At 33.3% G+C, this 15,933-nt stretch overlaps 1 protein-coding gene across 36 annotated transcripts in view; it reads right to left on the minus strand.

The window, feature by feature from the left end:
- The window catches only part of SOX6 (SRY-box transcription factor 6), a 665,863-nt gene that overhangs the window by 249,312 nt on the left and 400,618 nt on the right, over nucleotides 1-15,933 (minus strand). For all 36 annotated transcript variants that reach the window (XM_049099117.1, XM_035703772.2, XM_035703769.2 and 33 more), the window contains one exon: nucleotides 450-539. In XM_049099117.1, the coding sequence (XP_048955074.1) occupies nucleotides 450-539 (90 nt within the window). The remainder of the gene's footprint in view (nucleotides 1-449; nucleotides 540-15,933) is intronic.

A 15,933-nucleotide genomic window follows, 5' to 3' on the forward strand; every position in this document is an offset into this window, starting at 1 on the left:
TAAGCCACTGTGTACAACACAGTCTAGAAACTCTTTTTTATAGGTGCTACCCTTGACCTTCTTTGACCAGGAGAAATTCAAATTAACGATTTGGATCCATAAATTATGCCATTATTATGATTTCAAGAGGAAAGACTAAAATTATCTTTAACTTAATTGTTCTTCATCTTTTGACATTTGTTTCTTTTTCATACCTTCCTATTAAATTAATGAAGCAATTAATCTTATAATTTATATGTTTATAGACTAATAAAAAGAGAAGGCAAAAATTTCATTCTGCAAACATTATAAAGAATAAAAGTTCAAGGGCACACTATACATTTACCCTCTCATATATGAACAAATATTAGAGGTAAGAATTTAATGTTAGAGTACAGAGATCAGCGAGCATGTCTTTATACAGAATAACATTCTCTACACTGATATGCTTGATATTTTGTATTTTGTACCTTTAATTTCTCCAAGAAGTTCACTGGTATTTAGTCTTTCCATTTTTTCCTTCCAATCTTTTGAAAGTAGTTTTTCCATGCAGGAGGAATCTATTAGAGTAAAAAAGTAAGTATTAAAAATATTACATATGTATTTTATAAGTATTAAAATATTACAAATCCAAAAAGCCAGTTTATGGAGAAATTCTCTCATTTAAAAATGATCAAAGCTATTTTTCATTGTTGTTTTAACCCTAGGATACAGACAATTATATTACTGTATCTATCACAAAATACCACAACTAAATTTATTTTTACCACATTATTTAAATTATTCCCAGGAAAAAAAAGATAATGTTCAATAATTTTATCTTGGTACATTATAAATATAATTCTATTAATATTCAGTCAGCATTTATCATTTCTTAGACTGACAGGACAGAAAAGGGGGCTCTTTCCCATGATACATTTAACTTTAGATGTTGTTCCTTTGAATCCAGGTGATTTTTTTTTTTTTGAGTCTAAGCAAAATTCATGTGCTATTCAAGGAAGAAAGACAAATCTTCAACAGAGAAAAAAACAATTAAAGTGTAACCACTTAGTCCTTAAGAAAAGAAATAAACATATGGCAATTTTTCTAAAATACCCATTTAGAGAAAAATTCAAAGAAAATAAAGTCAAGATGTTCTCTTTCCCTCGGTAATAAAACCTACTTAACCTTTTCTCTTATATAGAAAGAGATATATATTCTTATAAAGAAAATACTCAAACACTATTTGCCCTACTGCATATCTAAGCAGCATACTAGATTATAGAGAGTGATTATACTTGTTTCTATAAAGATTCATAAAGGTTACAGAAATTTCAATTTTAGAATGTTCTAATAATTAGCAAAATTTTCTCAATGAGTTTTTTTCCCTCTATTCAGATGGGTTTGCAACTAGAGCTACTGCTCACAACTATATATATCTTTTAAGTTTCAAATCTTAACAAATAGGCCATGTTTCCGAAAGGGAATGCAGATTTAAATACTAAATCCTCAGTGCAAAGCATACTCCCATTAAACTTTAACATTCCAAGTGTCAAAATTCTGATAACTTCTTTTTAAAATTATATTTAAAATAGTTACTTCAATTCCAAATGCCTTTCCTCTCCCATATCGGTACCTATCTCTTTAGCATTTTCCCTTTCATTTTTTTTTCCTCCAACTTCTAAATCCTCCTTGAATTTTTCAGAGTGAGGTGTAAGGTCAAGATGGATCTAAAGGGTTGTAGAAACTAGATAAGCTTTAGAAAAAGACCGTGAGCCCCCAGTAAGAGATGAGAAGACCATTGCATCGTTAGAATGTATTGGTGAAAACAATTAACATTTGTCCGTGACATGATCAATCAATCAAGGAACGGATGGAATCCAGATCAGTGTGTCATGAATTGGCTGATGAAGAACACCAACCATACTGGCTCGCTATTGCAGAAGCTAAAGTTCTATCTAAATAGAAGTCAGCTTGATTCTATTAAGTGCAAGCTCACTGCCCCTTCCCTTCCTTCTTCCATTTATCTTTCCCCCCTCCTTTCCTTCTATTCTTTCCTAGTCATTATGTTTTTAGGCTTCAACAAGTGATCTACTACCATGATTAAAAATTGGATTCTGAGTGACTTTCCAAAAGGACCTGTGTGCATATGTATATACCAGTTTGCATTTAATTTCCAAAATGGTTTCTTATGCTACTTTTATTTTAGATTCAAAAACACACTATACTCTTTGTCTGTACTTACTTTGTTTTTATGCTAAAGTAATAAAAATGATAACACTAAGTTTGGGAGTTAAGAAGTAAATCCTCAAAGCCATGCCTAACAGAGATTAGTTTTTCCCAACTCGGGTTTAAATTTCTGAGAGAGATCAATAGAACATCAGATCATGGATAAGAATAATCAACTAAATGTCTTCAACTTCCTATACTACTCAGTTTTGTTAGTGCCTTTTTTTTAACCCTTTCATACATGTTGTAACATTGCACTAAGCTGATAATCACTGATATAAATGCTAAAGCATAATTTGTTTGGTTCAAATTTGAGTTGAGAATATATATTATAATAGTAAAAGACAAAGGCCCAATTTACTAGTAATGATCACAAATTCAGAGCAAGTTCATAAACTAGGATTAGATACACACTAAATGTAAAACAGGCGAAAATATGTCTCTCGTTTCTATAAATAGGCCTGAAATCTTTCAGAGCTCCAGGAAAAGAATGCTGAAGCTTCATGGGAGAAAAATAGAACTGTATGGACAACAGGAATACATACTTCAAACATAAATCAGACCGTGTGTACACAGCTTCACATAAAAGCTACTCATTAATAAAATGGTTAATAACATCAAAGCATTTCACATTCCTATTAAAAAATTAATCCTCACCATAATGCTGAGTTAATCTAGCTAATATGAGTTCCCATTTCAGTAGAAGAAACTGAGGGGAAAAAATAAAGCAGCTTTTTCATGTCTATATTTATAAGTCATAAAAATATTTAATAATGATCACTGATTTCCTTTAACTATAGGGCAATAAAAATCACTACATACAGCCTTATCAATTTAATCACAATTCTAAGAGATTCCAGGAAGATTCAGAACCCAGGAAGTCTCTTGAAAAACTCTCAGTTCTCTCACCTAATTATCTGACTGCCAAACGTCAAAGGCCACGCCACAATTAGTATTAATCACGCTTCATACTATAATGTAAAGTAAGTAAAATGAGGGTAAAAGGACAAAAAGATACAGATTGTTAATGAGTACCACACAGGTAAAGGACACTACTGCCATCACTGAGGGGTTTCTGACTTGGAATGAGGAAATATGTAATAGATAAAGTTGTAAATGAAAATTGATATTTTCAAATTTCCTACTCAAAACAATATCCAGGTAAGGGTGCAAATTAAAAGTAAGTATTCATCCTCTATGTGGCACATCCTTCAACTACATTAACAGTAGTATCTGTAAAGAAGTAATTGAACAATTCATACTTTACTCCATTCTGATCACACACAAATGCAAAAACCAAAGAGGTCAGAATAAGTAAAGAAGTCCAGATTGTATTAGGTACACGGGAAGAGTAAGACCACACAGACTGGCATAAAATCAGTAGTCATGGAGGATTCCAAATGGAATAAAAGTACTGAACATCACCTAGGTATTCTTAGATTATTTTATACAGAAAAATGTTTTATACAATTGACTTGAAAACAACTAATACACTTACATTAGTTCCACAGTTCTCAAAACATGAAACAATTATATAGCATATTTTACTGTTTGATTATTCAAATTTTATTAGTTTGACTGAGTTGTCCTCAGCAAAAAAAAAAAAAAAAAAAAATAGGAGAGGAACTACATATTTTTTGGAAATTAAGAGAAAGAACCACATTAGAAAATTTTTAAAAATGTCACCATAATATATACATATGAAAAATCAATGTAGGCCAAAATACTGCAGTGTAGAAGTGGAAAATGTCAAAATTAATTCATCTTACTTTGAAAGAATTAGTGCCCATAAGCCAATACATATTCCGTGAAATGCAGGACTTTATATTTATCTTGTCTAATTTTTGTAAATAATATGATTAAATCAAGACTCGAAAACTGAGAGCTCGACTTCAATTCTTGCTTATATTTTAATCAAGGATGTAAAAGATTTTGACATGTTAAAATCAATTCTCAGCCACATAGTTTTTGGTTTTTCTATTTTCCTTTGCAATTTAAGTTTTTCAAGAAAAAGAAAAAAGTAAAACACAATTCAGAAATAATTTTTAATAAATATCCAGCATAATGGATTGCAGAGCAATTTTTCTGCTTCCTAAGTATATAGGTTTCAGGCCAGGTAAGTTAAGAATGCTTTATCATGCTAACAATTAATTTCATTAAACAAGAGAAATTGAGGTGAGAGTATGTGAGGTATTTATTTCCTAACCTGCATCGTAATACTTCAGGGACAATTTTAAATTATTCCTAGTTTTAAAAGCCACAGCAGTAATAACCCCTATTCTGCAGAAAGTGAAGGAATTTCAAATGTGTCAAAGAGAGTAAATAAATATCTCATTGCTAAAATTAAAGCATGGGGGAATAGGAAAGAATAATGGGAAAATTTTTTAATGCACAGGTACTTTAAAACAATTCACCTGTGAGTAAACACTCTTCCTTTTGCCTCAAAGTGATAAAGTTATAAATGCTAAAACATTAGAAACATGACATAAAAAATAAGTTTAAAATATTTGAGTGACAAAAACCATGACTGCTGCCCCAGTATGCAGATTTTCTACTGCTTTATTAACTCTTTTAAGATAATATTAAATCAATTCCTTTTATTTTTACCATAAGAATCATAAATTTCAAATGCAATAAATTTTCTATGTATTCAAGAAAAATGATAGCTTATCAAAAGTACCTTTGACCTTGGTTTACAACTAGTTCTGACTACATATATTTATACTCCTGCTAATCATCCATCCCACATTTTTCATTAGGAAACACAGACACACATGCCAGTTACTGTACATTTTTCCACAGTGACAAGTGCTCCACAATACAGTGGGATAAAATTGGAGCTTGGAGAGCTTGAAGAGCACTCTTAAATTTTAATTAAAACCCTCCAAGCTCACTAAAAATAATTAGACACTAAAATGTGCCAGTTTTATTTTGAAGTCACTATAACGTACAAAGCACACTCCCTGACGACTGCTCGTGCTGTCCTTCTCTCTCTCTCCCTCTCTCCAATGAAACAACTGATTTTCCAAATACGAACAAGGGGGTATAAATAGAGGCTGTTTTCAGGCCTGCTCTTCATGCTGGGAAGCTGACAGAAAAGACAGCAGAATGGGTTTTTCAGACTGCACCAAATGAACCTAGAATAACTTGCCTAACAGAGTTCGAATCACTGACAAACTCTAGATAAAATTCAGTCTGCAAGAAACACGAGTTATATCACTGATCTTTTTTGATCCAAAAGCCAAACCTTTAACCTCTTAAATGTTTTTGCTATCTTAAAATATCTCATACAATGCTATATTCCATCCTATTTTTAGCCAAGCAGCAAGAGAAAGCATGCCTTTCCCATACAGCAGGGCAATGATATAAACATCAACACAGATGCGCTGCCAGGAAGAGCTGGACTTCTCAAGCACTTGATCATTAAGGAATGCACCAACTGTTTTGGATAATCTCGTGCCAGCTCCCCTTTTGCTCCACACTCCCCTCTGGGAGTGGCCAATCTTGCCCTGGTCCTAATTTTTCATTTTACTCCTCCATAGCACCCCCCATCCCCGAAAATATGAGAAATGGCATTTATGCCTAGCAATGAAAAAGCAGGCTCACTTCCCCAAACAGACCAAAACTTTAAAACAATTAACCCTCCCCTCTTCTTTCAGATAAATTACTAAGTATAAAATGCAATCTGTTTCCTTTGTTTATTCAATATGAACAATTTGTAAATGACTCAAGGATAAAATTCAGAAAATGTTGTGCTAAATTAGAACCATTATAAACATGCTAATGACTCAATGCTTGAGTAAAACATGCATGATCGGTGTGAAGAAATAGATTTAGTTCCTGTGAAATTCTGTTGTGCTGCCTTAAAATGATTCGGTCATTAAATCAGATATTTTCCTTCCAGGAAAAAATGTTAATTCCACAGCCACTTTACTAGATAATATACTGTGAGTGTATGTATGCATGTGTGTCAGTGGGAGCTTTGGAAATGTCATTAGAACTATTAGATACAAGATTTTGGCATATTCATAAGGGAGAAAAAGATCCACACTTGAAACCTGGCAGAAATACACATACAGACATCATCACATTGGGTGTAATATTCTCTCTTTGCACTGTTTTTATCTACCAAAGTCTTTGATAACTTTTATGGGAATCCCTTAAAATTGACACTTAACATACATTCATGGAAGTCATATTGTCCTATGCAGATGTTTCATCTGCTTTCCAAGGTTGCTTAGCACCTAGAACAGTATCAGAGGGACCACTCAAAACCAAATTTCTCTCCCATATTCATCAAATTACAACTACTACCAGCATCAATACAGAAAAAGAGGGAAACATCCAGCAGGTGATTCAGAGGCTCACAGCCTACTGCTGTAGCTGAAAGAGACTTCAGGGGTCAGTAAGAGCAACATCCTCCTTGCAGAAACCAGAAAACAGAGTCAAGACGAGGAAGTCATTTGCCTTCCCCAAGGTCAAACATGGTGACAGAGCCTTGACAGAGCCTTCGGTGCTGATTTTACTGAAATGACTAAATCATATTTGAACATCAGTCTTATAGTCTCAATACCACAGCATCCAACTGTAGAAAATGAATAATTGTATCTATTATTAATTCTTTCAGACAGAGTGAAGCACTCTAGTTTCTTGGGGAGGGATACAAAAAATTGAAGGTACTGCAGTGAAAAGTCAATAGTGTTCAACAGCCAGTTCTCCCCCACACACTCTGTTATGCTGGGTCTTCCTGTTCCTTCAGATTGCCTTTTCCTTAATGCCTTGTCTTGGTTTGAATGAAGAGCTTTCTTTTTCTGAATATCATCCACTAGGGAATAGTTAAGATGCTGCTTAAAAATACTATTGAACTTAAAAAGTAATCGCTTTCTTTTTTTTTTAAGGATTTTATTTATTTATTCATGAGAGACACACAGATGGAAGCAGAGACACAGGCAGAGGGAGAAGCAAGCTCCATGCAGGGAGCCGGATGTGGGACTTGATCCCAGGTCTTTGGGATCAGTCCGGGTCCCTGGGCTGAAGGCGGCGCCAAACCTCTGAGGCACCCGGGCTCCCCAAGTAATTGTTTCCAACTTAGTTTTTATCTTCATGTATAAGAAGTAAATGTGCAGCCTGAGACCTTGGTTTTTCATGGTAGCTCATTGCCTGGGACACCTTCAAATTTACTACAATTTTAATGAGTAAAAATGTTCCATTAGAAACCATGGATGTCCATATTAGTAAAATTATGACTCATCATGACCTCCTCTCATGACCCTCCCTACATTCTCCCGCTCCATGCCAAAGGCTAAGGTACTCAAACCATATAACATGGGACACTGTTCTTTGGGCTCTACAAATGTTTCATTTTTACTTTTTTTCAATACTCATTTAGCTGCTGTTTAGAAACTGTATTAGACTGTGGAAATAATAACTTCTGTGTCCTATATTCCTTCTTTTGGTTTCTTTGGGGAAATATTTCTGAACACCACTATCATCCTGATGGAGTTGTCAATCATAGTGCTCTACCGCCTGCCTCCTCCTGCTTCTCCTAGCCACACAGAGAGTAATTTGACCCAATCAGAATTCTCTGCAGGAACTAGACAGAAAGGTTCTCTTAAGCTCAGGTGGGAAACTATAAGCATATGGGCCTGGTATTGTCATGCCCATCTTCTCTGACACATGGAGAGAGCCTGTGTGAAATAAAGACAAATGAAACCAAAAATACAAAGAAAGACAGGAGAGAAGATAAATAAAATCTTTACTCATGTTAGCATACTTACATCTAAAAAAGCCAAGTCAAATTCTGCTCCTGAGCTATGTAAGCCAACAGAATCCTGTTTTTGCTTAAACTAGTTTGAGTTGGGTTTCTGCCATTTGCAACTTAAAAAAAAAAATTCTAAACAACATGAAAACCAGAACAAAAACTGTCATACCTACTCAAATCTGTTATGTTCCAAATGGCAACACACTGGAAACCACTAACTTCTACTACCAGGTTAAAACATTTATTACGGAAATCTTGAAATAAACCTCTGCTTTATTGAAAGATATGTAAAACTTTAAACTGTTATAGGGGCACCTGGGTGACTCAGTTGGTTAAGCATCTAACTTTTGATTTGGGCTCAGGTCATGATCTCAGGGTTGTGAGATCATGTTCCATGCTGGGCTCTGTGCTCAGCAAGCAGTCTGCTTGAGGATTCTCTCTCTCTCTCTCTCTCTCTCTCTCTCTCTCTCTCTCTCCTTCTCCTGCTCCTCCCCCACACCTCTCTAAATGAAAGAATGAATGAATGAATGAATGAATGAATGAATAAATAAATAAAATTAAGTAAACTTATTATAGGACTGCTATTTATAATTATTTAGCTATCTAAATTAGGATTTTCTAAACATGATGCAACCCAAGGAAATTAAAGCAGAAATAAAGTGGAAGCTGGGGTTCATTAAAAAACAAAAACAAAACAAAAACAAAAGCAAAAACAAAAACACAACAAAAAACTCCCATCTAAGATCATCAGCAAGCCCCAATTTCAGTTTTATGTTCATCAAAATGGCTTCACTGACTTTATACTTAATGTTAAACAATGAAGTTTCAAAATAAGTTTTTTCTGATGAAATATCTTTTCTTATTTGTTTTATTTCTGGAAAGGCAATTCATAAATAATAAATTTAAAATAAGGTTATACCTCTTAGATTAGTTTTCAAGACCCTCCATATTCTGACCCTAGTGATTCTCCTCCTATTATTTTTCCTGTATGAAACTTTTCATTCTGCTCAAATGAGTACACTAAACATACATCACTCTTTCATACAAAGCTTATGCTTTTTCACTTCACCTTTGCTCATGATAGCCTCCTGATCTGAATGCCTCCCCAGTTCTTGCTGCTTTCTAAAAACTCTACTATTCTGTGGGGCCTACATAATTAAATACCACCTCTTCAGTTATGTGTTGGAAATTCTCTCCAAAAAGCAAAATAAACTGGCTGAGCATATATTATCTGCCAGACACTATGCTTTTTATACTCTCTTCATGGATCAACTCATTAACTCTGAATTTTACAACTCTTTTCTATATCTATCATTGCTGTTACTTATCCATTTTACCACCATATGATTAAATATATGATCAAGTTCATACTGCATTACCTTAACTAAATATTAAGTTCCTTCTTGGTCAAGAAAAATTTGATACCACTTTGTGTTCTTCCATAATGCTTAATGCAAAGCTCTGTACATAGTAAATAAAATAAGTTCCTTAATATACTAAAAGAAATTACTCTTATATGTGTGTCAAACAACAATAGAACTACTTTGCTTTTTAAAATTAATCATATTGGGATGCCTGGGTGGCTCAGTGGTTGAGCATCTGCTTTTGGCTCAGGGTGTGATCCTGGGATTCTGGGATTGAGTCCTGCATCAGGATCCTGCATGGAGCCTGCTACTCCCTCTGCCTGTGTCTCTGACTCTCTTTCTGTGTCTCTCATGAATAAATAAATGAAATCTTTTTAAAAATTTAAAAAATAAAAATAAAATTAATCATATTGTATGGGACTTAATATACACATATAATAAGACCACCATTTTAAATGTAAATTCTATGAATTTTGTCTAATTATACATTCATGTACCTGTCACTTCAAAGAAGATAATAGAACATTTCCAAAATAGTTATCCTGTGCTCCTTCATTGATCCATAATCCTAGCCCTGGGCAACCATTGAATTGATATCTATAACTACAGAATAGTTTTGCCTACTCTTGAATTTCATAAAAAAAGCATGAGAGTATACAGTAGGTAATCTTTTGGATACAAATTAAAATTTTTGAGATTCAATCATACTGTAATATGTGTTAGTAACGGGGTACTTTTTGTCAATGGATAGGTTTGCATTGTATAAATGCACAATTTGTTTATCCATTCATCTGTTTATGGACATGAAGGTTTTGCCTACTTTGAGCTAATATAGAGATTTATTCATAAGTCTTTATTGATATGCCTCTTTTTTCCCCTCTGAAAATGGACTTTCTTCTAAAAGTAGGACTGTTTTGTGCCTGACTTAAATTTTTTAAGATTTTATTTATGTACTTAATTTAGAAAAATAATTTATAAAACATATTTATAAACTACAAATCTATATAAATTATATATACATGAATTTATATTACATATTATATACATATATTTAAGTTATTATGTATATCTGATACATATCTTTTGTCAGATATATGTATTGTAAATATTTTTATCTGGTTTACATGCCTTTTTATTTTCACAAGGTGTATTTTGAGGAGCGATAGTCGTTTATAGGTCTATTTCTGGATTCTTTGTTCTGTTTTATCGATCAATTCATTAACCTGGCACCATACCAAACTGTTTTGATTATTGTAGCTTTCTAGTAACTCTTGAAATCACAAAGAATAAGTCTTCCAAATTTGTTCTTCTATTTCAAATTTATTTTAGCTTTTTTAGGTCCTTTGCATTTCCATATAAATTTTAGAATCAGGTTGCCTGTCCAAAACAAACAAACAAACAAAAACCTTGGATTTTTACTGTATTTATCTTTTTCTTTTAAGATTTTATTTATTCATTCATGATAGACGCACACACAGAGAGAGAGGGAGAGAGAGAGAGGGAGGGAGAGAGAGAGGCAGAGACACAGGCAGAGGGAGAAGCAGGCTCCATACAGTGAGCCCGACAGGGTACTCAATCCCCGGACTCCAGGATCACGCCCTGGGCTGAAGGCAGGCGCTTAAACTGCTGAGCTACCCAGGCTGCGCCTGTATTTATCTTGAATCAATTTTAATCTTTTTTTACTTTAATATATTTAGGGGCACCTTGGTGGCTCAATCCAACTATAGATTTCAGCTCAGGTCATAACCTCAGAGTCATAGGATCCAGCCCCATGGTTGGGGTATGTGCTCAAGGGGAAGTTTAGATTCTTTCTCCCTCTCCCTGCTTGTCCTCCCCCGGCCCCTACACTCTCAATCTCATTCTCTCTAAAATGAATAAATAATCTTAAAAATATATATGTATATATATATTTAAAACTATGAAATTTCCCTTGAAATAGTGTTTTAGTTTCATCCCACATATTTTGGTAGGTTTTTTTTTCATTATCATTCAGTTTAATATATTTTATAATTTTGTTTTTTTCTTCTTTGGTATATGGCTTATTTAGAAGTATGTGGTTTAATTGCCAAATATTTGGGAATTTTTAAAATTTCCTTTTGTTACCATTGTAGTTTATTCCCATTGTGGTCAGAGAATATACTCTACAGAATTTCAATCTTTTTATATTTATTCTGACTTGGTTTATAATCCAATATATGTTTTATCTTATGAGATGTTCCATATTCATTTGAAAAGAATAAAATTATTCTGCAGTGTTTTAGTATAGTGCTCTATCAATGTCAGTTAGCTTAGGTTGATTGACAGGGTTGTTCAAGTCTGGATTTTCTGTTTGTTTGGTTTCATTTTCCTTTCAAATTCTGGAAGATGATTATTGAAATTGCCAACAATAATTGCATTGTACATATCTTTTTTTTCCTTTCAGTTCTGTCAACTTTTGCTTCATGTATTTTGAACTTCTGTTATTATATGCATACATATTTAGGGATTTTATATCTCCTTGATGAGTTGGCTCTTTAAGCATTATGAAATATTTTTATCTTTGTAATACTGCTTTTTCTTAAGTGTACTTTTATATTACTATTACCACTTCATCTTTCTTATCACTAGTATTTGTATAGTGTATCTTTACCCACCCTTCTACTTTTAATCTGTTTACATATTGATATTTACCGTATTTCTTATAGTCGTATATTAATTAAATCTTCTTAAATTCTAACAATCTCTACCTTTCAAAATTATTACAATCAGTCCATTTACATTTAATGTAATTATTGATAATAGAGATTAAACTTGCCATCTTGCTATTTTTTCTATATTTTTATTTGTATTTGGTTCCTCTTGTCCTCTTTCCCTTTTTTTTCTTTTATTTAATTTCTTAGAATTTATCTTTTTTATTGATTGATTACCTATATGTCTTTGTTTCATTATTTTAATAGCTGATCAAAGATTTTTGATATATGGGGCACCTGGCTGACTCAGTCAGCAGAGCAGGCAACTTTTAATCTTGGGGTTGAAAGTTCAAGCCCAAAGTTGGGTGTGGAGATTACTTTAAAATAAAAGCTTAAAAAATTCTTTGCAAAAGATTTTCAATATATATCCTTACTTACAACAATCTATGAACAAATAATATACTACTTCAAATGCAATGTAAAAAACTTAAAAATATCCTCCATCTTTTGTTATTGTTGTCATACATATTACTTTTATGTTTTATTTATTTTTTAAAAAAATGTATTTATTTATTCGTAAGAGACACAGAAAGAGAGAGAGGCAGAGACAGGCTAAGAGAGAAGCAGGCTACTTGCAGGAAACCCGATGCAGGACTCTATCCTGAGACTCCAGGATCACGCCCTGGGCTTAAGGCAGGCACTCAACCCCCGAGCCACCCAAGCATCCCTACTTTTATGTTTTAAACTCCACAACAGGGACCCCTGGGTGGCGCAGCAGTTTAGCGCCTGCCTTTGGCCCAGGGCTCAATCCTTGAGACCGGGGATCAAATCCCACGTTGGGCTCCTGGTGCATGGAGCCTGCTTCTGCCTATGTCTCTGCCTCTCTATCTCTGTGTGTGACTATCATAAATAAATAAAAGTTTAAAAAAAAATCTAAATTTCCATTTTCCTTCGCCCTGACAAAATTGCTTAAATTTTTCTGTGGTGAAACTCTATGGCAAATAATTCTCTGAACATTTTTGTTTCTGAAATATCTTGATTTCATCTTCATTTTTGAAGAATATTTTTCCTAAATAATGAATTCTAGGTTAATTTTTTTTTCTTCCCTTAGGACTCCAAAAGATGCCATTGCAATATTTTTTAGTTGTATTTTTTCAAATGTGAAGTCAGGGATAATTTCTCTGTACCACTAAAAACAATGTGTCTTTGGTCATGTAAGATTTCAACAGTTTTCAGTAATTTGATTTGGGTGTGCTTTGATATACATTTTTCTTTGTGTTTATCCTCGAATCTGGAGGTTTATATTTTCTGACAAATTTGAAATTTTTTCAGCCATTATTTCTTCAAATACATACACATGCACACACTGTTATGCATACATCTTGACTCTATTTCACATATGGTATTACATTATTTCTCACAAACTATGAGACTTTGTTCATCTTTTTTCTTCCTGTACTTCTGTTTGGATGATTTTGATTGCCCTTGTCTTTATTTTACTAATCTTTCCATCTACAGTTAATTGTTTGCATTTACATTTATCAGGTATTTACTTTTAAATCTCAGGCACTATATATTTCACATCTTGAATTTCTATATGCTCTTTTTTGTTGTTTCAATTTCTCTATTATGTTTATATATTCCTTTAAATCCTTGAATATATTTATAATAGCAATGTTTTTTATTGAAGTATAATTAACATACAGTCATTTTCACATATATAATGATTCAATTCTATATATTTCTCAGTGCTCATCAAGAGAAGTGTATTCTTAATCCCCTCTATCCCTTTTCCCTACCCACCTCCCTTCTAGCATTCTGCAGTTGTTCTCTGTGTTCCACAGTCTATTTTTTTGTTTGTCTCTTTCTTTCTTTGCTCATTTATTCTGTTTCCTAAATTCCACATGAATGAAATCATATGGGATTTGTTTTTCTCTGATTGACTTATTTCACTTAGCATTATGCCCTCTAGGTCCATCCATTGGATCTGGAGTTGTTGGATCCAACAACATCCATTGTTGTAAATGGCAGTATCTCACTTGTTTTCATGGCTCAGTAATATTCTATTGTATATATAGAGATCTAATATATATGTATATGATTTCTTTTTTATCCATTCATCTATGGATGGATGCTTGAGTTCCTTCCATACCTTGGCTAAGATAATTAATACTGCAATAAACACAAGGGTGGGTATATCTTTTTGAATTAGTGTTTTCCTTTGAGTAAACACACAGTAGTGGAATTACTGCATTGTGGCATTTCTATTTTAACTTTTTGAGGAAAACTCCATGCTGTTTCCCACAGTGGCTCTACCAATTTGCATTTCTACTGACAGTGCATGAGGGTTCCTTTCTCTCCAGATCATCACCAACACTTGGTATTTCTTGATTTTGATTTTAGCCACTGTGACAAGTGTAGGATGATATTTCATTGTAATTTTGATTCACATTTCCCTAATGATTAGTGATGTTGAGCATCTTTTCATGTGTCTGTTGGTCTTCTTTGGGAAAGTGTCTATTGAGGTCCTCTCTCATTTTTAATTGGATTTTTTTTTTTTACGTTTTTGCTGTTGAGTGGTATAAGTTCTTTATATATTTTGAGTATTAGCCTCTTATTGGATATATCATTTGCAAATATCTTATTCCATTAAGTAAGCTGCCTTTTTGTTTTGTTGATGGTTTTCTTTGCTGTACAAAAGCTTTTATTTTGGTGTAGTACCAATAGTTTAATTTTGCTTTTGTTTAGCTTCCCTGAGGAGATATGTCTAGAAAAATATTTCTATGCCTAATGTCAAAGTGATACTCCCTATATTTTCCTCTAGGAGATTTGTGGTTTCAGGTTATAATAGATATGCTAAAGTCACTGTCATTGTTAATTCTATCATCTCTGTAATTTGTGGGTCTCTTTCTATTAACCGATTTTTTTTGATACTTATAGGCTTATGTTGTCTAACTTTTTAATATATCTAGTATTTTTTCTGCATACTGGACAATATATATATTAAATTTCTGAGTGTTTGGAATTTGTTCTTCTCCAAAAAGAACAAATGGATTGGATTGAGTTTTCTTCTTATGGATATCCATTTAGTCATAGATCATCTTAATCAACTAGAGCCTTCTTTTTAAGCTTTTTACAATGGGTCTACCTTTTTTTTCTTTGTTTGTTTGTTTATATAATCTCTACATACAGCCTGAGACTCAAATTCATGACCCTGAGATCAAGAGACACATGCTCTTCCAACTGAGCCAGCCAGGTTCCCCTAGAGTACTTTTTAGTCTAGGGATAATTTATTCTCATTCAAAAGGCATGGCTTTTCTGGATTTCCACTGAATGTCCTGGGTATTTAATGAGGACACTCCACTGTAGCAAGTTAGAACTTAAATGTCTCCCAATAATTTTTGTATTTTAGTAGTTTTACTTTCCAAGGCTATTCTTTGCCAAGCCTCTTATATACAAACTCTATTATGTGCAGCTAAGAATTTAGCCAAAAACTCAAAAGGACCCCAGAGAAGATTTTTAAAGTTTTCTCTCTGTAGCTTCTTTCACTCTCAGACTTCCATCTGCAAATTATAGCCACTACAATTTCCCCAAAATCTGATGACTGCTCAGTTATACAGTACTTGGGTTGGCTCTCCCTGTAGCAGGGTCTGGTAAATGCCACCAGATAGAAAGCCAGGATAATCGTAGGGCTCACTTTGTTTTATTTCCCTCACAGATTATGGTCTTGTGCATCTTGATTTCTAATTTTAAAACAGTTGTTACATAGTTGATCAAAATCTCTTGTTTATATTAGAAGATTAAGTCTCTGTTTGAACAATATGATTAGCTCACATTAATTAAGTATCATATGTCAAACACTAGACCCAGTAATTGCATAATATTCAAGTGCCCATGGAAAATTACTTAAATAGACCACATGTTGAGTGATAAAGTAAGTCTAAGAGAATGT

The sequence above is a fragment of the Canis lupus genome, chromosome 21 (genome assembly GCF_003254725.2).
Source record: "Canis lupus dingo isolate Sandy chromosome 21, ASM325472v2, whole genome shotgun sequence".
Taxonomy (NCBI): domain Eukaryota; kingdom Metazoa; phylum Chordata; class Mammalia; order Carnivora; family Canidae; genus Canis; species Canis lupus.